Here is a 26467-nt window from a genome sequence, read left to right on the forward strand (position 1 = left end):
CCGGGGCGGACCTCCCCACCGCCCCCCCTTCCTACGCCACTGGCTATCAGTCCTTCTCAGCTGACAGTAGACCCCTCACACTGTCCCCTATTCTTCAATTCTACTCCTTTGCAATGATATCCCCCCCCCCCCCCCAAAAAAAAAAAGAAAACACTCACTGGTTCCAAAGACCCTCTGCAAAGCTCAGCTTTCCCACAGCCTATTTTACAGCAAAGTCTAAGGTCCCCAGTGATATTTAGTATCCCTTCTTCCTGTGCTAAGAAGCTTTGCTTTCCAGTTGACTGGACTCTACCACAGCCTCTGCATTGGAAGGGGGGAGCATGGAGAACTGGAGTGGGCTATCTTCTGAAAAATATCCACACACTTAGTCATCCTTCTGGCTTTGAGACCTGTAGTTGACACATTTTTAGAATCCTGAAAAAATCCAGACAGCTGGCAATACTAGCCTCCTGATTTCTGAGCATATCTGACAGTGCCTCCCCCCAAACCTGTGGGCTCAAGGTACATGCCTAGTTTGTCTATGCCTTAATCCGCTCTCTGCAGCCAGACAGCAGCCCTTCAGCCCATTCACCGTTTTGGGACGCTACATCTGTGGCAGAGTGGAGGAAAGTTAAGAAAATAAAACATTCTTCAGTATAACAGGATATAGCAAGCAGTAAAGGTATTTATCTATATCAACTTGTTTGTGTGACATCTCACTGAACTGTAATTAATAACTTATTATTTAGTAACTCAGTACTGTCAGCCTACCCTCAGTAGCCTTGATTTTAATAATTCCAAGTGTATATAAGTTGGCATTTGACATAACTTTTTTGTTTTCACTGTACCTGTGCTTCATCCATTGACAGTACAGTAAAGTTCCCGTTTTAAGGTATTTCATGGTGTGGTCTGATGCCTTGCCCTCCAGTCTTAAGATTGCCCCAGGGTCCCAGTCCTGGTCCCACTAAATAAACAACTTATATACCCCTTCTCCCACTTTCTGGGCTGTGTTTAGGCATTGCCTAGGCACCCTAAAAAAGGGGGCTTACACTTGAGCTTTCTAATGTGAGTAACGTTGAAACTCGCCCTTTTCTTTGCACTCCTTTGTGTTTTTGAGTGCTTGGTTTGAAAACACATTGCAGCTAGAGTGGGGGTGATTGCTGACATTCACAGTTCAAAACAAAGACATACTTTGTGACTTTATTGAGTATTTCTTTCTACTTTCACTCCCTTTGGGTATTAAGTTGTATTGTCTCTGGCAAACAGGAATATTAAACTTGCACAAGCATTCTGCTGAGCAGAAACAATTAGTGAGAATCAACTGCTACAGAATTTGGAAAATAGAAGCTTAGAGTTTTAGAATTAGGGGGCGGATGCATCAAAGAAAAGTTAAAGAACCAAAAACGTAAAGGTCCACGTTACAAGATAACTATTTTGAAAAAAACGACTGATGCTAAAAAAAAAATCGCAATATTCAGATGTATTATTTCTACCAAATGAAATGATTTGACTATACACCGTATTGGCCTTGAAGAAGCCAACCAGATGATCAATGTGGATTAATGAATTAGACGAGTAATATCTGGGGATAATCAGGTTAATACCATGGGGATTTGTTTTCTGTTTACTGTTTAATTGATCTCCTTATCTTGTTTCACTCTCCCTATTTAGTGGTCTATGGAAGAGAAATACCTGACTGAAATAATTCCAACATATTACTATCTCTGTATTTCCAGCAAGTTGTTTTATTGCTTGTAAAAATTTAAATGGTTATAAAAAAAAATCTCAATACAAAGGTGGATGCATGAAAGTCTCACTAACCTGTTGAAATCCACGATAGCAGTGTTGCAAACACATGCATACAAAAGTAATTCGCTAAGCACACGGCAAGCGCTGTAGCTGTTGTGTGCGTGTCTAAAAAGATTGCATCATAGATATGCGTCCTAGGCATGTGAGATAGACATCACTCACCTCTGTCGTCTTTTATGCTTGGTGATTTTTTTATACCCCCTTGCACTGTCATACATGAGGACACGGTTTAATCGATTGCAGTTTGCATTTGTTCATTTTCGCCTTCCTTCTCCGGAACAGACAAATTTGGAGAATCACGTTGCTTGAGGCAGTATTTGTGTGCAGAAGCTGTCGTTGAACCCCACCCCCACCCCAGAACAACATATTGTTGTCACTGTTTTGTTTCTACTACAATTTTCATACAGTTTTCAATGATATAACATATTTGTTATCTATTTCTGCACAACTTCAACAATGGCTTTCCTTACATCAAAAGAAAAACACACATAACGTTCGTAACAAGCATTTTACTTAAGCTTTTCAAAACGGGGGGGGGGGGGGATATATACAAGGGTGATGGAGATAAATGCAAAAAGGGTGGGGAAATATATACAATATATACAGGGGGGGAGTGGGGTATATATAAAGGGGGGAAATACTACAATCTAAACATGGGGAGGTGGAAATATATGGGGGAGGAGAAAATTAACAATATATACAACGGGGAAGGGGGTATATATATAGGGTGAAAGGGGGGGGTGAGAGGGAATGACCTCCCCTGTGAGGTCCACCATGGCACCTGCAAGTAAAGAGAAGAAGGCCTGTCAGACAGCTTCCTCACAAACCACCTCAACACGCACACAGCAGTGTATGCAGTAGCTGTGCAACTCACCATGGACGAGTATGACCTCGAACCGCTCCAGGAAGGGGGTGACTTCCTCGGGAGGGCTCCTGGCGTGGCTAGCTCCATGCAGGGAAAGGGGGAGGGCAGTCCGAGGAGGGCTTGAGAGGGGGTAGCATGGGTTGGAGAGGGGGTGGCAGATGGGATGGCGGGGGCCAGGAGGGGGAGGGGAGGGGAGGCAGGCTGGGGAGAGGGGGGCTGGCGGGACACTGTGGCTCTGGGGGGAGTCATGGGAGCGCAACTCTTGGCGGGAGCAGGAGAGGTTAGGCGCCCAGAGCCATGCTTGGGGCGGGCAGTCTTATGAGCAGGGTTTTGCGAGGTTCTCTTTGTGTGTGTGTGGGGGGGGGGGGGGGACCAGAAGATGGTCCGGGACAGACGAGGGCATAAGGACAGGGCTGCAGACCAGGGGCAGGACCAGAAAAGCGGGGAGGAGTGACACCCGCCAGGGACCCCTCATAATCATCGTCCTCTTCCTTCCTCCTCTTAAAGCTCTCACAGAATAGTATGTAGGGGTCTTGTATGCCACAGACTGATGTTTGTCTCTGCCACTTATTACTGTAGCTATAGCCTGTGTGAATAAAGATGGTCTGTGGTGCCCGTTGTAGACTGGTGGATAAAGGTGAGAGGAGGAAATGGTAGTTGACAGGGTGCCTGTATGCCTACTTTTTTTCCCCTGTGGTTTCCCCATTGCCTGTCTGCTCCTGTGTCCTTTGCTCCACTGTAATCACTAGTTTTCCTCCAGTATCAGACAAGTGAAATTCCATCTGTTGCTAACATCTTGAATGACCTGGTACACAGGTCCCTCTGCAGCTTTCTGAGTTTAATTCTGTTGATGGCCACATTTCAAATTCCAGTGGAAATATCCTGCTATTTTGTGGCACTTATCAATCGTTGCCCTCAGAAAAAGGGCTGCTGCTTTCCTTGCTCCCTAAGAATTTCATGAGGTGGGGGGGGGGCTGGGTGGAAGAGAGGAAGGGCGATTAGAAGGGAGGCTATGTGCTTTTGAGTCCGTGGGGGGGGGGGGGGGGGGGGGGGGGGGGGGGGGGGGGGGTTGGGGGGGGGGGGGGGGGGGGGAGATGGATCAGAGGGAGGGTCTTGATTTTCTAGGTTGGGGGGTGAGAGGGAGGGAGATTGGAATTGTGGGGATATGATGTGCTTCCAGGGGGGTGGGAGAGAGGGAGAACTGGAGGAAGTGGGGGTTGGGATGTTCCAGGGAGTGGCAGGAAGGGAGGGAGGTTGGCAACACTTCAGGCTGGGACCCTGAAGTTAACCAGGTACCGGCTGACATTCAGACCAGTGCTCAGTTAACTCCCCACATTCCTAACTTTATGCAGTTGCTCAACCAGTTGGTGGACTGAAAATTGCCATTAACTGGCCAAGCTTCCACTCCACTCTAACTCTGCTCCCAGACTGCTCACAAACTAGCTGGTTTTGGCATGGGCAGTTAGAGGAGACACTTAAGCAGACAGTGCTGCTGAATATCCCAGGATAGCTCCACATAAGCCATTTCAAGGGTCAGGAGTCTCTCCTAGCCTTTTAAATCGCTTTGAATATCAACCACTTTGTTTCTACTTGTTCCATTCCAGGCATGAATTTACAGGTCTCCCTGTAATTTTTCACAGTTTTCTTGTGATCTAACAGCTTTGAACAATTCTGAGGTATCTGCAAATGTGGCCACCTCATTTGTTGTTTCTTTCTACAGAGCATTGATAAAGTCTTCCTTTCATCTAATTTGCAAACTCTCTGAATTACACTATAAGAATGACTTTCATTAATTACATTGCTTTCTTATATAATTTGTATTTCTCTCCCTCTCTGAATACCTTGCTCTGTTGTTTGTTCTCCTCTCCCTCCAGGTTCACTGATCCTGTTCATTCCCAGTATGATGCTCTTACATTGTTCTCAGAAATTGGCTGCTCTGGAGAAGATTCTGATGAAAAGCTTTCCCGAATCTCTGAAGGTGAGTACCATACACAAGAACATCAGTCTTCCCATGGTTTTCCTCTCTCCTTTACTCTCTTCTCCTGTCTTTCATTTTCTTCCTCTCTTCTTCCTTTCTTCAGTTTAACCACTTTGTTTCTCATTCCTTCACTGCTTACCTTCAACATCCTTCTAACAAATGTGAATATTAGCCAGACTCTGTCCACAGCAACGCTTTCTGTTGCTCTAGAAAACAACTTCAACAAATATAAATACCACATATGTTGCAATTCCCAAGATATCGACAGTATATTCATGGGATAATACATTCACATGTCATGCACTGTCTATGCAAATGCCATTGTTCTTATGCCAGGTATTCTCCATACTGATCAGAAGAAAACAAAGACCAAGCCCAAGTTATTGAGGGAGCTTAGAGAGGTTCTGGTGGGCCCTTTTAAGAATTTGTTTAATAAATCGTTAGAGACAAGAGAGGTTCTGCAGGACTTGAGAGAAACAGATGTGGTTCCTCTTCATAAGAACGATGATAGAGAAGTGGGTAACTGTAGGCTGGTAAGCCCTACTTCAGTGCTTGGAAAAGTAGTGGAGGCACTGCTGAAGGAAAGGTTAGTGAACTTTTTAGAATTCAATGGGTTACAAGCGCCAAGGTAACATAGTTTTAACCAAAGGAAAATTGTACCAAATGAATCCGATTGATTTATTTGACTGGGTGACCAGAGAACTGGATCGAGAACGCATTAGATGTAGTCTACTTGGATTTCAGTGAAGCCATTGACACAGTTTCTCATAGGAAGCTCATTATTAAACTCAGTGGGCTGACGTTAGCACACAAAGAGGGGCATAATCGAACAGGGTGCCCAAGTTTTCCTGAGGATGTCCTCGCAGGACGTCCTGGCGAAGGGGCGGGGAAACCCGTATTATCGAAACAAGATGGGCGGCCATCTTTTTCCATAATACGGTCGGGGATGCCCAAATCTTAACATTTATGTCATCCTTAGAGATGGTCGTCCCCGGTTTTCGGCGATAATGGAAACCGAGGACACCCATCTCAGAAACAACCAAATCCAAGCCATTTGGTCGTGGGAGGAGCCAGCATTCATAGTGCACTGGTCCCCCTGACATACCAGGACACCAACCAGGCACCCTAGGGGGCACTGCAGTGGACTTCAGAAATTGGCAAAGGCAGGTGAGGATCAAATATACGTTTTGATTTTTTTTTTTAATTTTATTATTACTGTTATTATTTATTTATAATTCAAACAAAAATGTTTATAAGTTAAACACTTGAACAGGAAAGTTGGAAAGAAAATTCAAAATTTAAGGCATAATAAAAGAATCGATTCTCATTAGACCACTAACATAGGGGGTTTTGTACAACATAAGCTTAGGAGATAAGCACATAAAGAATACATACAGCTAGAAAGGCATAACATGACCAACCCAGGCAAATTGTAGGATAATCTCAACTATACTAGATGTTACCCATATCTACTTTTTAAATATCTATAAAGGCTTGCAGCTGTCCTGGTAAGAACCCCCCCCCCCCCCCCCCCATATTTTACCCCTAAGTATTTAATTGCACATTTACACGGTTAAGTTAACAAAAAGGATACCCCTAGCATCACAGTTTCAGTTCTCATAGCTAAAAAAGCCTTTCTTCTCTCTTGAGTTTGTTTCGTAATGTCAGGGTACGCCCAAACTTTCTTGCCATAAAATAAAGATTGTGTTTTTCGAAAGAATAGCTTCATCACAGCATTTAGATCTTTTTCAAATATAAAAGACATGGTCGCCTTTTCAGAATCTTCAGATAGAGACATCTCCAACAACTCAGATACATTCAGTAAGTCTTTCCTATTCATTTCTTGATTCACCACCCCTGGATTCTACTCCAAAACAGGTTTAGCTGGAAAATAATATATCCATTTTAAAGGGGGAATAGCTTCAGAAGAATCAGATATTTCTTGAAAACCTCCATAGGAGCAAAACCCAGGAATTTAGGAAAGTTTAAAAAGCGAAGATTTAATCTACGATTATAGTTCTCAATCTGTTCAATTTTTCTTTTATCATTGGATTGGCCACTGTCGGAGACAGGATGCTGGGCTTGATGGACCCTTGGTCTTTTCCCAGTATGGCGATGCTTATGTACTTATGTATTGTTGCTGACACATCTTGTAGCTTCTTAATATCTTCTTTAACCCCCACAATCTCAGAAATAGGTTCTGCTTTAGTGTCTTCTAAATATTTAGTTAATCCATCTACTGTACTCACTAAAGCAGAAACTTCAGCCACTGTCACATCCAATCTCTGAAGTGCAACCTATATGCTGTTCAAAGTCACTGCCTCAGGCTTCCGTATTTGAGCTAGCGCTCAACTGGAACTCCCACAGCATTCAATCCTCTGTCGGGATCACCATGTCTGTTGCTCAAACCCAAAGCCTACCCTCAGCACCTTCCGCTTCAGGAGACCTCTGCTGAGATGCAAGTCATTCCGGGAGAGGCGGTGGGTTGAGAACCAGAGGAGAAAGAGTGACATCCAGCCCCAAGTCTCTGGGGTCTCCTCCTCCTGGAGGAACAGCAGGGCTCCTCCCGGTAATTTGAACAGGGGTTTTGGCAGCAAACCTCTCAATGGATTGGTGCTGTGGCGAGGATGTTCTGGCCATCAAGGGAGTAGCCTTAACCGGCCCCTTGCATTTGGTGTGCAGCATGTTGAGGTAGGAAAAAGAAATACAGAGCAACCAAAGAGTAGAGCTCTCGGCCGCGTTCAGATGCATGCCGTCATCTTGACATGCACCCTTTGTTTTTGTATCTCCAAATATGCGTATTTAGATTACATTCATATGTGTATAATACCAGTGTTTAATCATGGAGAGTAACATGCACAGAGTGGCGGGTGCAGCTCTGGCCACCTTGTTGGGCAGACTGGATGGACCGTGCAGGTCTTTATCTGCCAACATCTACTATGTTAATAGGAAAATGTGTTTTAATATGGGGGTTCAGAGACCTCAAATCTGACTCCATCTCTAAATAGCACTAGTACTGAGGTAATCAAGAAGTTGTGAAGTTCTAAAAGGAATTGCCACTAAGAGAGACGTTAGGTCTAAGGAAAAGATACCAGCCTTATGACAAACTGGATTTAGATTACAAGTTATATAATGCAACGAAAGATAGACTGATACAGCAAAAGCATTTATACTTACAGCCTCTGATCATAAAGTGAAGCCCACAGAACATCATTTGGGATGAGGAGTTTATTTTGCCAAGATACAAGTCAAATCAGTGATTGACAACAGGCACGTACAATCAATTAATTATAGGAATATAATAATCCAGCTGCAAACAGGTGCTATCTGAATCTTAGTCGTTTATAATTTCTTTTACCAATTGAAGATTTTACAAGGGAAAGCAATTAGGTAATTTGTCAATTCTGCTGGTCACATTGGTTTCCCTTGGAGAGAGAGAGTGCCAACCCTTCTCTCTAGCTTAAACCAGGAAATACCCTGATTTTTATAGGTGCCCTCAGGATATGGATAATATGACAGTAGATATACCTGATTGGATCTATGCTAATGTCATGGTTACCACTGATTGGCTCATACTAATGAGTAGCTTCTATCTTGCTAACATGGTTTTGTCTCTAGCTCGCTTGACCACAAATCTTAAGCAAGACCCTGCATCCAGCTACACCTTTCCTTTCTCACACCATGGCTGACCATAATGTCAATCTGTCCTTTGGACCCCCACCTTTGTGTTTCCTGTTGTTCTCTTTAGAGCTCCAACACTGGGAGTTCAAGCAAGAGTCACTCAGGCCTATAAGCTTTTCCCTCATTTTAGAGCCTGAACCAAAGTCTAGGCAGGGGACCAAGGCTCATAGCTGTGGCATTTTTATACAAATGTCTACACAGAATACTTAAACCAAAGCTGCTTATTCTTTCTGTGGCTGTGATTCCATGATCGTGGTCACAGAAAAGCAAGGGGGAGGGGAGGGGAAAGGAAGGGAAAAGTGAAGAAGGATGGGCCACTGCCAATGGGTTAGGAGGCTTCCTTGCTTCAAGGAAATTTTTCACGTTCTGAGTCTAAGAACAAATAAGGTTTATCCACATAATTCATGAAACATTTACATGGAAATTGCAAGAGAAAACAACTTCCTTGAGCCATCAGCTCGGATCTGTAGGTCAAAAAGGCCCTTTACCTCAACTGAGTGGCTTTACAGAAATCAGGAAATATAAAAATTTGAGTTTTATAGTTCAAAATGCTTTTATATAAAAAATGCAGTTGAAAAACTCACTTGGGTTCAGGTTCCATTGAAAAGGTGACTGTCAAAATTCCCTTGGTTACAATTGAACCCAACCTCTTCAGAGACCCAGAAGAGTAAAATGTTGGCTGCTCCTTCTTAACCCTGTGGCTCCTACTCCACACCAGTCTACATAATAAGCTCTAGGAATAGAATCTCCAGAGACATAAAATCTCCACCAGGTATTTCTTGGCCATTTCTGAAGGTGAGAGCGCTGAAGTTTTAGGAAAGTTAAATCACAAATAAAAGGCAGCAATCATAATTCTTCAGTCCCTTCAGTTTCTGGTGAGTCACCAATGTATCCTTCTATCAAAGCTGCCTGCCCAGATTTTAATTCTTCAGACTTTTTCTCCATCAATTGCAATCTTTCTTCCTCTTTAGCAGCAATTTCCTCATACAGCATACATTGTGCCTGAAGGGATCTGGCTTCTGCACTATTTGATCAACTTGATATAACAAAGACTTCTGCAGTTCCTCAATGATTTCCCACACTTCTTCTAACGTTTTTTTTTTGTCCCCTCAAGTATCTTCCTCCCCTTAGATAAGTTCTGAACTCCATCTCTTTCGATGGACTAGCAGTCAAAGACGCTGTCACCAGATTAGCACTTGTTCCAGAGACACCCATATCTCCAACTCCATTCTGCTTCTGGGGACCTGGAGAAGCTGCAGGCATAGACAGCAGTGCCCCACCATTCAGATGTTAAGCAGCCACTACTTGGAATTCACCATCCTAGCTTGCACTGCCTTGATACCAGCATTTTGGGGTCTTGAAGGAATCTTGCAGCACTTGGGGCTTAATGATAGGTAAACCATGATGAAAGTAGAAACATCTATATTGAACTCTTCAACCTAAACCACAGCACTAATAGCAGGATCAAAAAAAGTCTTCTTACCAGATTTAAGGAGGACATCAGCTCAAGTGGGTAAACCTGCATCTTCACTTTGTACTTGACCATAATACACCAGTTAGACTCGCAGCTGACACAGTATTCCTTGACCTTCATTGGTCCAAGCCACCACCTTGACCAACATCACCATCTTTGTACTTTTAGAAAGCGTGAACAATCGTGATTTTACAGATCTCTGTTAAAAGTCCCTTCGGCCATCTCTTCTACAAGCTGAAGAATCCTAATCTCTTTATCCTTTACTCATATGAGAGTCATTCATCCATTTTGGTTGCCCTTCTCTGAATTTTTTCTAATTCAGACATATCTTTTTTCAGATACAATGACCAGAGTTGCACAGCATACTCAAGGTGTGGTCGCACCATGGAGCATTACAGACGCATTAGAATATTCTTTGTTGTATTCTTTATTCTTTTTCTAATAATTCCTAACATTCAGTTTGCTTACTTGGCCACCACCATACACTGAGCAGAAGATTTCAGCTTCTCTGCCTCTACAAACATTTCTATGTCTACCCTGTCCAAACATTGTAATCCCTTCTAAGCAGGAACTGTTTCTACGTAAGTACATAAATATTGCCATACTGGGACAGACCAAAAGTCAATCAACCCCAGCATCCTGTTTCCAACAGTGGCCAATCCAGGTCACAAGTACCTGGCAAGATCCCCAAAAAATACAATACATTTTCTGCTGCTTAGCCTAGAAATAAGCAATGGATTTTCCCCAAGTCAATTTTAATAATTGTCTATGGACTTTACCTTTAGGAAGCCATCCAAACCTTTTTTAAACCCCACTAAGCTAACTGTTTTTACTGCGTTCTCTGGCAACGAATTTCAGAGTTTAATTACATGTTGAGTGAAGAAATATTTTCTCCGATTCATTTTAAATGTACTACTTAGTAGCTTCATTGCGTGCCCCCTAGTCCTATTTTTGAAAAGAATAAGCAATTGATTCATGTCTACCCGTTCCACTGCACTCATTATTTTATAGACCTCTATCATGTCTCCCCTCAGCCATCTTTTTTCCAAGCTGAAGAGCCCTAGCCACTTTAGCCTTTCCTCATAGGGGAGTTGTTCCATCCCCTTTATCATTTTCATTGCCCTTCTCTGTACCTTTTCTAATTCCACTATATCTTTTTTGAGATGTGGTGACCAGAATTGAACACAATATTCGAGGTGTGGTTGCACCATGGAGCGATAGAAAGGTATTATAACATCCTCATTTTTGTTTTCCATTCCTGTCTTAATACCTAACATTCTATTTGTTTTCTTAGCTGCCGCTGCACACTGAGCAGAGGGTTTCAATGTATCATTAATGATGAGGCCTAGATCCCTTTCCTGGTCGGTGACTCCTAAAGTGGAACCTTGCATTACATAGCTATAATTTGGGTTCCTCTTTCCCACATGCATCACTTTTCTCTTGCTGACATTAAACGTCATCTGCCATTTAGACGCCCAGTCTCCCAGGCTTGTAAGATCCTCTTGTAATTTTTCACAATCCTCTCACAATTTAACAACTTTGAATAACTTTCTGTCGTCAACAAATTTAATTACCTCACTAGTTATTCCCATCTCTAGATCATTTATAAATATGTTTAAAAGCAGCGGTCCTAGCAATGAACCCTGGAGAACCCCACTATCTACTCTTCTCCATTGAGAATAATGACCATTTAACCCTACTCTCTGTTTTCTATCTTTTAACCAGTTTTTAATCCACAATAGGGCGCTATCTCCTATCTCATGACTCTCCAGTTTCCTCTGGAGTCCTTCATGAGGTACTTTGTCAAATGTCTTTTGAAAATCCAGATACACAATGTTGACTGGCTCACCTTTATCCACATGTTTGTTCACCCCTTCAAAAGAAATCTAATAGATTGGTGAAGCAAGATTTCCCTTCACTAAATCCATGTTGGCTTTGTCCCATTAATCCATGCTTTTGGATATGCTCTGTAATAGTCTCTACCATTTTGCCTGGCACCGATGTCAGGCTCACTAGTCTATAATTTCCAGGATCTCCTCTGGAACCTTTTTAAAAAATCGGCATTACATTGGCCACCCTCCAATCTTACGGTACCATGCTTGATTTTAAAGATAAATTACATATTACTAACAATAGTTCTGCAAGTTCATTTTTCAATTCTATCAGTACTCTCAGATGAATACCATCCGGTCCAGAAGATTTGCTACTCTTTGTCAAATTGAGCCATTACATCCTTCAGGTTTATAGAGATTTCATTCAGTTTATCTGACTCATCAGCTTTGAATACCATTTCTGGCACCAGTATCTCTTCCAAATCTTCCTCGATGAAGACCAAAGCAAAAAATTCATTTAATCTCTCTTCTATGGTTTTGTCTTCTCTAATTGCCCCTTTTACCCTTCTGTCATCTAGCTGTCCAACTGATTCTTTTGCTGGCTTCTTGCTTTTAGTATACCTAAAACATTTTTTTACTATTGTCAGCAGGCCACCATCTTCAGGCCTTCCTGCAGGTATGAACTTGGCTGACCCTGGAAGGAAGGGCCCTTCCCTGGACACAGCACTCCCAGAAGCAGACTCCAAAAATATGCTTAAAACCGCTTTATTCCATCAGCAAGGCCAAGACATTTCCTCTTCCAGACACAGTCCTTGGTTATAGCACATATCACCCCTTGTTCTTTCCCCCCGCCGGCCATAGTTTCTGGATACAGTTTAAATCATTCACTGCTTCCCCAGCATGGCCTGATTCCTGGACACAGTTTTAAATCACTCACTCTTTCACCAGCATGGCAGTGTTCTGAACACAGTTCAGGTCACTCACTGTTTCCCCAGCATGGCACCACTTCTGGACACAGTTTAAATCACTCACTGCTTTACAGCATGACACCTCTCTCCCCCTTGAGTGAAACAGCTGGTTAACTTTTCCTCCAAGCTTTCCCCAGCCTTGAAGAATGTTTGTTATGAAGCCTTTCAACTTTGTCCCTTGTACCTGAGCTAGAGCAGCAATCTCCATGGGCTTACTGTCATGCACCCCTGAAATTCCGGATGAAATTTAAGTGCCTCAGGACAGATGTCGGTAGTCAGGCCAGTCCCTGAGTTGCACTTCAGAATCCCGGGGGTGCTGCAGAAAAAAAACTAACCTCGTCTTCCACTCTCAGAGAGCGGAAGAGGAAAAAATAAACTAATTTTGGATTTCTTTCCCAATTTGTTCTGGTTGAGAAAACACACACTTCAAGATTTCTTTAACAAAAAATGTCAACAATTTTATTAAAACGATTTTGCTTTTTCTATCTAGTGTATGTAAGAAAACATTTCATCTTTCATATAACCAAAACCAATGCTTTAGAACAGTAAACTCAATTAATAATTCTTGTTCTGTTTCTGTTACAAGTACTTCTCCCTCAACAAGAGGATCTATCAGATAAGTATTTCCAAATTTTAATTAGGCTAACATGTAATATCTACTTTTTATTTCTTTACTCATCAATCACAAAGAATTGATACTTTGTGTCTAATTTTCTATTTCAGGTTTTCCACCCAGCACCTTTCCGGATCTCTAAGGTAAGTATATATATATTTTTTTCTTTATCAATATCCTTGTTCTCTCTTCTTTATTTAGGATTTCCCAAATGTCCCACACAGTCACTTAGCTTCAGAACCTTCTCTCGCTGAAATGCGATGCAGCCTTTCTTGCGGTGGGGCCCGTGATAGTTTTGATGAACCACAGATCTTCTCTCCGGAACTCTTCCACCTACACCTAATCTTAAGAAACTCAAAAGTAGGCAAAACCCTTTCTCCCTGACTGGCTGAAACAGTTTCTACTCTGGGGAAGATTTTTAATAAAGACTTTGGCCCAAGTAAACTACTAAAATAAAAAAACAAAAATTCCCTTAGCTATTAAACCTACCTCTAATTAAACTTTTATTTACTCTACAATTAAAGAGTGTTAGACAGTATTTCACCTTCAACAGCACTCACACCACACCTCAGATATTCCCCAGTCACAACATTCCATCACTCTATTTCCTCTTCTTTCCCTTCCCAAATCACCCTTGACTAACTAACAGTAAATAGTTTTTTTTTTCTTTAAAATAAATTTTCACACACGGCCCCTTATTCAAACACCTGTTTACCTATACACTCCCACCAATGAACACTCCCCAACACCTTCCCTTATACCCAAATTCCTAACCCCTATATGAATTTATGTAATTTTCCCCCCAACACTATTCTTACAATATTACTACCCTCCTATATTAATGCTCCCCCTAACTCTTTGTTTTTTGTTTTTTTTTCTCTTTAATTAATTTCTTTTTTCATTCAAATCACCTCTTTTGCTCTGGCCACACACAACACTTCCTTCCACCTTGACCGTCCAAACCACTCTGCCAACCGCCAGAGTCACCGTTACCTAGGAGACCAGCTCTGAGCTTGGGGTTCTAAACCCTACCAACCAATCCCAAGTCCTGCTCAACATTCCAAGCTCCTCTACTGACAAGCGGAATGTTGAGCAGCACTGCTGAATCTCCATTTTAATTGAAAAATTCCCATAGGAATCAATAGGAAATTCTTCAATTAACCCTAAAACCCCTTAAACTTTTAATAATTTTCCCCAAATTTCCCCTGCTAATTAAACTTTCCGTCCTCATTCAAACCATCTTTTTAAAATTTAAAAATCTCAAAATTTAACCCCCGCCTTACAACACCCTAACAAAAATCCCTGTAAAAATTCCCAAAAAATTTAAAATCCCTCTCAAAAATTCCAATAACTCCCCCCGGACACACTACGTCGAATTCAGCCCCCTAACTCTTAATTAACCCCTTCAAAACCACCTCCCACCAAAACACCCCCTCAAAATGTTAAAATCACAAAACTGACCCCCCAGAAAAATCCACAAAAAATTCCTGATCCCAAATATGAAAACCCCATCAAAATCTGATAAACTCCTGATTTTTTAAAAATAAAAACCCCATTTCTACAATTAAAAATAAACAACTTACAATTTTGGGTCACCAGACCCCTTACCTCAAAGAAGAATTTTCCCACACTCGAAGACCCCCATCCGTTCCTGTCCCGACGCCCTTCACACGAAACGGAGTTAAAAATAAAAAACTACCGAAGCCGGCCCAAAATTTAGGCCCCGGCTTCGGCCTAGCCGCGAAGACGCGCGTTCGCGATTCGTGCATGAGGCGCGCTGCCTCATGCACGCTCGCGCCGACGTCTCGCGGATCGCCGGCCATTTTCTTAAAAACAAATGCTGGGCCCGCAGCGCTGCCTCATGCACCGCTTCTCTTCAGCCCCGAACATTGGCCCGCTGACCCTCCCGGACTTTCACGCGTCCCGACACGCGGCCCCAAAACAACGGCGCCACTCTTCACTCCCGGGACCCGTTCCAATCAGCCCCGGGAGCAACAGCGATGCCTCTCCTCCTTCTCTCCCGAGAATGGGACACCGGAAGTCCCCAAAAACTCCACCCCAGCGCTTCCAAAAACTCTCTGCTACCTCCTGCAGCAACTCTCTTCTCTGCTTCTCCTCCTCTGCCTCCCCGGACCCATGTAAGTATTTATATTTTTTTTTCTCTTAACCTTCTGGTTACATTCGTCCGGTCTTAAAATCAAACATTGTCCCCAATGTTATCTCCCAAATTCCACTTCCATAACACTCCAACATCCAAGCTCTCCACTTCTGCCCACATTCATTTTTCTTTTTCATACGTAAAATACCAAAAAAAAAAAATTTTAAAAGCTCTTTATCATTCCTTTTTTCACTTTAGGGAACAACAAATTCAACCTAACAACATTCTTTTAATTTAGAATTCCATCTTATAGATAAATCCCAGTTTGACCCAATAATTGACTATAGTCACAGTAAATTTTTACTCTTCCTGAAATAACATTTCTAATATTAACACAAATTCTTACTTTGTGGTTAGTTCAAAATAAAGTTTTCTTTTAAATAAGAGGAGCAAACTCCTTTGTTACTCCTAGACGAACTTTTAACTTCCCCTGTATTCTCTTGTGCAGTAGACACTCTAGCCGGATTAACCAAAATTTCAGTTACAATTACATAATCACATGTGTTCTCTTTCAAGTCCCTGTCAGAATTTGAGAACCCAACCCTGTCCAAAATCTGAGCACCCGATCTTGTTATTATATCAGGTTCTATAACTTCCAAATTATATTTTTTTAAAGAGTCACGGTGCACAACTTTCTCCCCGTGAGCCAAATTCCGTATTTTAATTACATTGGAACATTCCCCCAAAACTTGCACTACCTTATATGGTTGTTCCTCCCAAAGGTCCTGTATTTTGTGCCTCCCACGGAATCCCCGCTCCCGGAGCAACACCCAATCTCCTACTTGAAGTTGCTCCGCTTCAATTCTCTTTTTCTCATACTGTTCTTTCATTCTTCCAAACTGAATTCCTGCATTTTTCCTGGCCTGCTCTTCAGCGAAATCTAACTTCGCTCGGTGTTCAGCCAACAAATCCTCCAGGTTGCGTATATCCTTATAATCCTCTTCATTTTTATCCACCAGCTCGACATAAGGTAATAAACTTTCTCTACCCAAGAATAGGAATGCTGGAGTGTACCCTGTAGCATGATGGATTGAGCTATTATAAATCTGGTTGATTCGGGTAAAATCTAGACCAGTTCCTTTTCTTTTCAAGTGGGAAAGTACGGAGAATTTGATGCATTGTACGATTGTACCGCTCACAGCGCCCATTCCCCTGCGGGTGATATGGAGAAGTGCGGGTTTTCTGGATGCCGTAGAAATCACAAACCTCTTTAATCAGCTGAGATTCAAAAGCAGGCCCCTGATCGGAATGCAATCTCTCCGGCACCCCATACACTGCGAACCACCGGTCTATCATCACCTTAGCGGTAGTTCTAGCCGTCTGGTTCTTAGTTGGCACCGCTATCGTAAAACGTGAAAACATGTCTGTCAGGACGAGCACGTTCTCATATCCTCCTCTATCTTTTTCTAGGACTGTATAGTCAACCGCTAGGACTTCCAGCGGACGGATGACATGAAAACATCCCATCTCAGCTCTCTCTCTCGGGAAAAGTTCCTTGGCAAAACAGCACCTCTTACAGTTGTTGACCCACCGTACTACATCCTTCTTCAGGTTAACCCAAAAATGGGCTTTTCTCAGGTTTTTGAAAGTGGTCTCAGCCCCATAGTGTCCCATCCTGTCATGAAAAATCGTCAACACCTGCTCCTTCAAGATGTCTGGTACCACCACTTGCATCTCATCCTTTCCCGTTCGGCAATCCTCGAACTTCCTGAAAAGAATTTCTTCTTCAACATGCAATCTGACCCTATGTTTCCACAAGGCTCTCTTTTCAGCGGAATTCAACTCTAATCCGCTTGGGACCCGATTTTCTGTGATCCAAGTAATTACTTCTCTGAGCACACTATCCTCTCTTTGGGCTCTCGCAATTTCCGAATTTCGGAACTCTAGAAGAATTCCCTGACATTTTCTGTTTTCTCCTCTTTTCTTCAAATTCTTCTTCGGCCTGGCGGAAATCCAAGCGCAAGAGAACCTCAGGAAATCTTTTTCTGAATCTTCACCTTCCAACTCTGGTTCTTCCTCTTCTGGCAGTCTTGATAAAGCATCCGCCACCACGTTACTCTTGCCGGTCCTATACTCTACAGAAAAGTTCAGCTCTGCCAACTGAGCCAACCAGCGTTGTTCTACCGCATGGACTTTTGCGGTATCCAGATATTTTAATGGATTATGATCGGTTCTCAAAATGAAATTCTGATAAATCAGGTATTCTCTGAACTTTTCGGTAGCGGCCCATTTGAGCGCCAGTAATTCCAGCTTAAACGCCGAATAGTTATTGGCATTCCTTTCGGATTTCCGGAGGCCTCTGCTTGCAAATGCTATAACTTTCTCTTCTCCGTTTTGTATTTGGCTGAGCACCGCTCCCAAACCACGACTGCTCGCATCTGTAGTTAAGATAAAAGGCTCTGAAAAAATGGGATAAGACAACACCGGAGCCGATGACATCTTCTGCTTCAGGATATCAAACGCTTCCTGACACTCCTTAGTCCACAGGAGTTTGGATCTCTCAGGAACAGTTTTCCCTGTCAGAGCATGCAAAGGAGCTGCCACCTGTGCGAAGTTCTGCACGAACCGTCTATAGAAGCTCGCAAATCCCAAAAAGCTTCTAACTTCAGTCTTAGTTGTAGGAATTTTCCACTCCCGCAGTGTCTTTACTTTCTCCACATCCGTGGACACTCCCTGACCAGACACTATATAGCCCAGGAATTTTACCTCTTGACACATCAGACGACATTTGGATGGTTTCAACTTTAGACCGTGTTTTCTCATCCGAAGGAAGACTAGCTCCATTCTCTCAAGATGTTTTTCAAACGAGGATGCAAAGATCAGTATGTCGTCTAGATATAGAAGGAGGATATCAAAAACGTACTCATCCAAGACAGTTTCCATGAGTCGTTGAAAGCTAGCGGGTGCGTTACACAACCCAAACGGCATTCTAGACCACTCAAATAACCCCATGGGCGTGGTCACCGCAGTCTTCTCCTTATCCCCCGGGTGCATTCCCATTTGAAAATAACCGGATGTCATGTCGAGAGACGAAAACCATTTGGAAGCCCCCAGGGCATCCAAGGATTCGTCTATTCTGGGAAGTGGATACGCGTCTCTGATGGTAACTGTGTTGAGCTTTCTGTAATCACAGCAAAATCTGATGCTTCCATCTTTTTTTCTTATGACGACCGCCGGGGAGGCCCAAGGGCTTTGGCTTTTCCGCAAAATCCCTTGTTTCAACAGATCGTTCACATGTTCTTTGAATTGCTCAAAGATGTGAGGAGACACTCTTCGGTATGGCTGTCGTATAGGTTTAGCATCTCCTGTATTGATTCGGTGAGTGACCAGTTTTGAGAAACCTATATCCGTGTCACATACCGAGAACACATCCCGGTACCTCCAAAGCATCTGCTTCAGCTGGCTAGCTTGCTCTAAAGTCAGCTGGTTCCAGTCAACCTTCACAGCTGGTATCTCCTGTTCCCATCCCTCCAGCAATCTTTCATGTTCCTGAAGATCCAATTCCGGTATCAACTGGACTTCATGAATCTCCGCTATCTGAGATCGTCCAGGTATTATCACATCACGAACTCCAGTGTTAATCATGCGGACAAACACGTTACCTCGATGTGAAGTAACTAGCGTATTCGCCACCATTACTTTATCAGGGAGATTTATCTTCCGAGACGCTGACACTAGTAAGCCTCCGGACGTACCACGGATTTGTTGGCACTTTCCCATAATGATTCGCTCGGACATGGCTGGTATTATCTGGCCAACACTTCCCTGTACTTTCACTAACCCATCCACATTCTTCATCTTGGTAGCACGCTTCTCAGAGATTTTGGACAGAATGCCGGAGATCTTCACTGGTTCCAACACAAACACTGAGAGGTCTCTGAATAAACCCTCTAGATGCTGTAGCACATTCATGCCCACTATCCCCTGAACGGGGTTTTTTTCGATCTGTCCACCTTGAAAATTGTCTTTCACAACGAAAATGCAGCGCTGTGGTACTACTTGTCCCAAACATTTGACATCCGCATCAATGTATCCCAGGACAGGTAACTCTGATCCGTTCACAGCTACCAAGGTAAGCTGACTAGCATCCTGCAACCGTTCAGTATTAGGGAAATTTTTGTAATAAAAACTAGCAAGGATTGTTGACACATTTGACCCGGTGTCAACCGTACATAATGTTTCTACACCCTCAATCAAGATTTTTAATAATGGGCTTGCTCCAATTGCTCTTTCCCCATCAACTTTTCCTCCGGCGTTTCTCCGGGTTCCAAGAACTTCTGGATTCTAACCACAGACTTGCTGGCTTCCACTGTAGGGGACGATTCCTCCCGTTTCCTCTCACTTCTCGGTGGGGTACCACTGGATCCTGATTTCTCAGAGGCTTCCTGCGGTCCTCCGGAATAAGAACGGTTACTCTTCTCACTATAACAATCCCTGGCATAATGCCCCGGCTCTTGACAGCGGAAACATATGATCTCCCCCGTACTCGTTCTGGATGGTCTGTTCGGGTTAAACCCTCTATAACTTTCACGGAAACTAGCAGATCCTGAGCTCCTGCGTTCTCTTCTCTGCCGACTCCATTCTTCTTCTTGTCGCTCACAAAGTCGGGAAAACATCTGAGCCACTTGCTGCATCATGACTTCCGCTGTTGAAATTTCCGGTCTCCGGAAGTCTCCGGCATCCTCTCGGCTCCTTTGTAGAATTCTTCTCGGAGCGGGTTCCACCGGGACTAAACCACGTTCTTCTCCTGCCCATCGTATCGCGGCCTGCATCAGTTCGGAGAAGGGTATTGCGGGATTGTCCTCTGCCCTCTTCATCACTTCTCTTTTTAGCGCTTCATCTCGAAGTCCAATTACAAATTGTTCTTTCAGGATTTCATCTGGACTAGACACTCTCCTATGATCTCTCTTCATTATCCCCCCAAGCTTCTCCTGAAGCTTGTACGCAAAAACTCGGATAGATTCACATTCCTTCTGTCTCAGATTGTAAAATTCCTGCATTCTCAGCCCTAGCGCCACCTTATCTCCATAAACCTGCCTCAGAAGATCATATACCTCCTCCACGGAGCAGTCACGGGGCAGGGAATACTTCACCGTATCCAGGGCTATTCCTCTGAGGTGATCCCTGACCACCTCCACCTGATCTCCTGGAGGGATCCGCAGTATTCTCATCCTTGATCTCATTTTGTCTATCCAGTCCTCCACGCTCAGATCTTCTGCGCTTTTAGGGAACCCCTGGAATTCTGGCATCTTCCGATCTTGAGGGAAGATGACTGTATGCGTTAAAATCTGTGGAGCAGCTCTACTTCCTGAAGCTTCGCCTTCCATCTTCGGTTGGGTGTCGCCCCGAGAACAAAGAAACCCCGCAAGAGACACAAACACAAGACACTTTTTTTTCTTTTATTATCACAGCAAATCTTCAAATTTCACTGGGAACCTGAAACAACCAGTCAAGGTCTAATTCGCCAACACCAACTTTAGCAAATTTTCTCACCCCACAAATTCAGGAAAGAATCCTGCCGACTACGCCAAATTTCTGTCATGCACCCCTGAAATTCCGGATGAAATTTAAGTGCCTCAGGACAGATGTCGGTAGTCAGGCCAGTCCCTGAGTTGCACTTCAGAATCCCGGGGGTGCTGCAGAAAAAAAACCTAACCTCGTCTTCCACTCTCAGAGAGCGGAAGAGGAAAAAATAAACTAATTTTGGATTTCTTTCCCAATTTGTTCTGGTTGAGAAAACACACACTTCAAGATTTCTTTAACAAAAAATGTCAACAATTTTATTAAAACGATTTTGCTTTTTCTATCTAGTGTATGTAAGAAAACATTTCATCTTTCATATAACCAAAACCAATGCTTTAGAACAGTAAACTCAATTAATAATTCTTGTTCTGTTTCTGTTACAAGTACTTCTCCCTCAACAAGAGGATCTATCAGATAAGTATTTCCAAATTTTAATTAGGCTAACATGTAATATCTACTTTTATTTCTTTACTCATCAATCACAAAGAATTGATACTTTGTGTCTAATTTTCTATTTCAGGTTTTCCACCCAGCACCTTTCCGGATCTCTAAGGTAAGTATATATATATTTTTTTCTTTATCAATATCCTTGTTCTCTCTTCTTTATTTAGGATTTCCCAAATGTCCCACACAGTCACTTAGCTTCAGAACCTTCTCTCGCTGAAATGCGATGCAGCCTTTCTTGCGGTGGGGCCCGTGATAGTTTTGATGAACCACAGATCTTCTCTCCGGAACTCTTCCACCTACACCTAATCTTAAGAAACTCAAAAGTAGGCAAACCCTTTCTCCCTGACTGGCTGAAACAGTTCTACTCTGGGGAAGATTTTTAATAAAGACTTTGGCCCAAGTAAACTACTAAAATAAAAAAACAAAAATTCCCTTAGCTATTAAACCTACCTCTAATTAAACTTTTATTTACTCTACAATTAAAGAGTGTTAGACAGTATTTCACCTTCAACAGCACTCACACCACACCTCAGATATTCCCCAGTCACAACATTCCATCACTCTATTTCCTCTTCTTTCCCTTCCCAAATCACCCTTGACTAACTAACAGTAAATAGTTTTTTTTTTTCTTTAAAATAAATTTTCACACACGGCCCCTTATTCAAACACCTGTTTACCTATACACTCCCACCAATGAACACTCCCCAACACCTTCCCTTATACCCAAATTCCTAACCCCTATATGAATTTATGTAATTTTCCCCCCAACACTATTCTTACAATATTACTACCCTCCTATATTAATGCTCCCCCTAACTCTTGTTTTTTGTTTTTTTTTCTCTTTAATTAATTTCTTTTTTCATTCAAATCACCTCTTTTGCTCTGGCCACACACAAACACTTCCTTCCACCTTGACCGTCCAAACCACTCTGCCAACCGCCAGAGTCACCGTTACCTAGGAGACCAGCTCTGAGCTTGGGGTTCTAAACCCTACCAACCAATCCCAAGTCCTGCTCAACATTCCAAGCTCCTCTACTGACAAGCGGAATGTTGAGCAGCACTGCTGAATCTCCATTTTAATTGAAAAATTCCCATAGGAATCAATAGGAAATTCTTCAATTAACCCTAAAACCCCTTAAACTTTTAATAATTTTCCCCAAATTTCCCCTGCTAATTAAACTTTCCGTCCTCATTCAAACCATCTTTTTAAAATTTAAAAATCTCAAAATTTAACCCCCGCCTTACAACACCCTAACAAAAATCCCTGTAAAAATTCCCAAAAAATTTAAAATCCCTCTCAAAAATTCCAATAACTCCCCCCGGACACACTACGTCGAATTCAGCCCCCTAACTCTTAATTAACCCCTTCAAAACCACCTCCCACCAAAACACCCCCTCAAAATGTTAAAATCACAAAACTGACCCCCCAGAAAAATCCACAAAAAATTCCTGATCCCAAATATGAAAACCCCATCAAAATCTGATAAACTCCTGATTTTTTAAAAATAAAAAACCCCATTTCTACAATTTAAAAATAAACAACTTACAATTTTGGGTCACCAGACCCCTTACCTCAAAGAAGAATTTTCCCACACTCGAAGACCCCCATCCGTTCCTGTCCCGACGCCCTTCACACGAAAACGGAGTTAAAAATAAAAAACTACCGAAGCCGGCCCAAAATTTAGGCCCCGGCTTCGGCCTAGCCGCGAAGACGCGCGTTCGCGATTCGTGCATGAGGCGCGCTGCCTCATGCACGCTCGCGCCGACGTCTCGCGGATCGCCGGCCATTTTCTTAAAAACAAATGCTGGGCCCGCAGCGCTGCCTCATGCACCGCTTCTCTTCAGCCCCGAACATTGGCCCGCTGACCCTCCCGGACTTTCACGCGTCCCGACACGCGGCCCCAAAACAACGGCGCCACTCTTCACTCCCGGGACCCGTTCCAATCAGCCCCGGGAGCAACAGCGATGCCTCTCCTCCTTCTCTCCCGAGAATGGGACACCGGAAGTCCCCAAAAACTCCACCCCAGCGCTTCCAAAAACTCTCTGCTACCTCCTGCAGCAACTCTCTTCTCTGCTTCTCCTCCTCTGCCTCCCCGGACCCATGTAAGTATTTATATTTTTTTTTCTCTTAACCTTCTGGTTACATTACTTCCCCAGTCATCTTGGGCTTGGATATCCTCTCCGACCTCTTTCTCCACCTCCCATTTCGTGGGCTCCTCTTCCTCCTGATTATTCCTCCTCAGCCAATCCCCCTCCTCTCCCTCAGGATCCTGGGACTTATAGTTCCCTTGTTGCTCTCTTTGATTGCCCCCAGGGCTTTGCAGGGGTTCTTGGGAACTGTAGTCCTCCTCCCTTCTCCGGCTCTTGGGAAACGTTTTGAAAGAGTATTAAATTGATTCACTTTTACCTGTTCTATATCACTCACGATTTTTTAGACCTCAGTCATATCTCCCTTCGGCTGCCTCTTTTCCAAGCTGAAGAGCCCTAACCTCTTTAACCTTTCCTCATAGGAGAGGAGTTCCATCCCTTTTATCGTTTTGGTTGCCCTTCTTTGAACCTTTTTTAATTCTGCTATATTTTTTTTGAGATACAGCATCCAGAACTAAACATAACACTCAAAGGCGCCCTTTTACCAAGCTGTGGTAAAAGGGGCCCTGTGCTAGCAGTGGCGGCTGTTTTTGCTACGTGCCAGGGCCCTCTTTAACACGGTGGGCAAAAAGGCCTAAAAAAAGAAATGGCTGTACGGCAAGGGGAGCACTTACTGCCATCCATTGAGGAGGCAGTAAGAGCTCCCACGTTAACCTGGCCGGGCAAACCCCTGTGGTATTAATTTTTTTATAATTCCGGCAGTGCCGGAAATGCTGCATGCTGTGGTGGAACTACCGCCGGTGGCCACGTTGGGCCAGTGGCAGTTCCGGGTTGCCGAATGGTAACACTTTAAAGGGCCCCAAAGTGAGGTCACATCATGGAGCGATACCGAGGCATTATAGTATTCTTGGTCTTATTTACTATACCTTTCTTAATAATTCCTAGCATCCTGTTTGCTTTTTTGGCCGCCGCCCACGCATACTAGGCAGAAGATTTCAGCGTATTGTCTACAATGACACCTAGATATTTTTCTTGGGCACTGACTCCCAATGTGGGCCAGCATCAGGTAACGATGATTCGGATTATTCTTCCCAATGTACATCACTTTGCATTTGTCCATGTTAAATTTCATCTGTTATTTGGATACCCAGCCTTTCAGTTTCCCAAGGTCTTCCTGCAATATTTCACAGTCCACATGTGTTTTAACAACTTTGAATAGTTTTGTGTCACCTGCAAATTTAATCACCTCACTTGTTCCAATTTCCAGATCCCAGTACAGGTTCCTGGAACCTGTCTTAAAACATTGGACACCTGCAAGAAAATTGCCCATCAGAATCACACTAGAACATATACAGATCCATTTGCACTGGAAAAATATATTGAGGAGCATGAATCCTTAACTGAAATGGTTATTTGAAAATTCTGTACCGGTACAAGTTCGTGAAGACAGTAACTGCTTCTGCTCTTTCTTAGCAAACGTTTTTTTAATTTGCAATTGTAAATGAAAGCTTCTTTGTTCAGCAGTAGTCTTACTTATGAGTGAATTACATTGAATGTGATTATGAGCCCACAGACCTGAACTTGAACATGGGGGTTGGGTGACCCTACAGAAAGTGCCTCATCTTCTCTAGAGGGGGACAGACTCAGGAGTAATGTCAGGAAGTATTTTTTCTCGGACAAGGTGGTGGATACATAGAGGAGGTGGTGGAAATGAAAATGGTAACGGAATTAAAAAATTCATGGGATAAACACAAAGGAACCCTGTTTAGAAGGAATGGATCCACAGAATCTTAGCAGAGATTGGGTGGCAACACTGGTAACTGGGAAGCAAAACCATTGCTAGGCTGACTTCTATGGTCTGTGCCCTGATTTTGACTGAATAGATATGGATGGACTGGAGTGTAAATTTTAAGGGGTTTCGAGGTTAGCTTCAGAAATTTTAGTACAAGAATAGTGCTGGGCAGACTTCTACGGTCTGTGCCCTGAAAATGACAAGAACAAATCAAACTCGGGTATTCATAAAAAGTATCGCATACCATGTATGATGAGTTTATCTTGTTGGGCAGACTGGATGGACCATACAGGTCTTATCTGCCATCATTTACTATGTTACTGTGTTAAGCTCTACAGCTGGTGGCCATGTTTAAGTTTTATTTTATTTATTACATTTGTATCCCACATTTTCCCGCATAGCAGTAGGCTCAATGTGGCTTACAGGTTCTGGAGAGGAGAGTACCAACTCTGGGAATATATACAGAGTGGAAAGTAGAGTAACAGTAGGTGCAAGGAAGCTGATAAGGTTCCGGAAAAGAGAATACAACTCTGGGACGAATATATAGTAGCATTTAGAGAGAAGTAATCCCAATGAGGCTAGTGAGCAATACAGAATAGGATAAGGGTAGAAGTACACTTAATTATAACTAGAGTGGTAAAATTTGTACAGTTTGAAGTAATAGGATTATGTGGAAGGGGTATTGTTCATTTCTTAGTTCGATAGATGTGATGCATTGTTCATGAATTAGTTCGGGTCTGCTGGGTAGGCTTTCCGGAAGAGGGTGAGTTCTTGAGGTCTTTTCGGAATTTTAGATGGGTGCTCACAGTTCTAATATTTCTAGGTAATGCGTTCCAGAGCTGGGTGCAAATGTAGGAAAAGCTGGATGCATATGTTGATTTGTATTTTAGTCCTTTACAGTTTTGGTAATGCAGGTTTAGAAACGTTCTTGATGATTCGATGATGTTTCTAGTTGGTAAGTTGATAAGTTCGGTCATGTAGGTTGGGGCCAGACCACGGATTATTTTATGGACCAGAGTGCAAATTTTGAAGGCTATTCATTCCTTGATTGGTAGCCAGTGCAGTATTTCGCGTAGGGGTTTAGCACTTTCAACTCTTGTCTTTCCGAAAGTGAGTCTAGCTGCCGTCTTCTGCGCGGTCTGGAGTTTCCTTAAGATCTGTTCTTTGCATCCCGCATATACGGCATTACAATAGTCAACATGTGATAGTACCATTGTTTGAATTATGTTACGGAGAGTTTCCCTTGGGAAGAATTGTTTG

At 43.0% G+C, this 26467-nt stretch overlaps 1 protein-coding gene across 2 annotated transcripts in view; it reads left to right on the forward strand.

The window, feature by feature from the left end:
• Nucleotides 1-566: 566 nt before the first annotated feature.
• LOC115460522 (glycine N-acyltransferase-like protein 2) overlaps nt 567-26467 on the forward strand; it is a 53861-nt gene continuing 27960 nt past the window's right edge. The window contains exons 1-2 of one of the 2 annotated variants that reach the window (XM_030190290.1): nt 567-661; nt 4528-4631. In XM_030190290.1, coding sequence (XP_030046150.1) covers nt 4554-4631 — 78 coding nt within the window. In that variant the 5' untranslated portion in view covers nt 567-661; nt 4528-4553. Of the gene's footprint in view, nt 662-4370; nt 4632-26467 lie in introns of those variants that run through there. The other variant, XM_030190291.1, reaches the window with a different exon arrangement.

The sequence above is a fragment of the Microcaecilia unicolor genome, chromosome 1 (genome assembly GCF_901765095.1).
Source record: "Microcaecilia unicolor chromosome 1, aMicUni1.1, whole genome shotgun sequence".
NCBI lineage: Eukaryota > Metazoa > Chordata > Amphibia > Gymnophiona > Siphonopidae > Microcaecilia > Microcaecilia unicolor.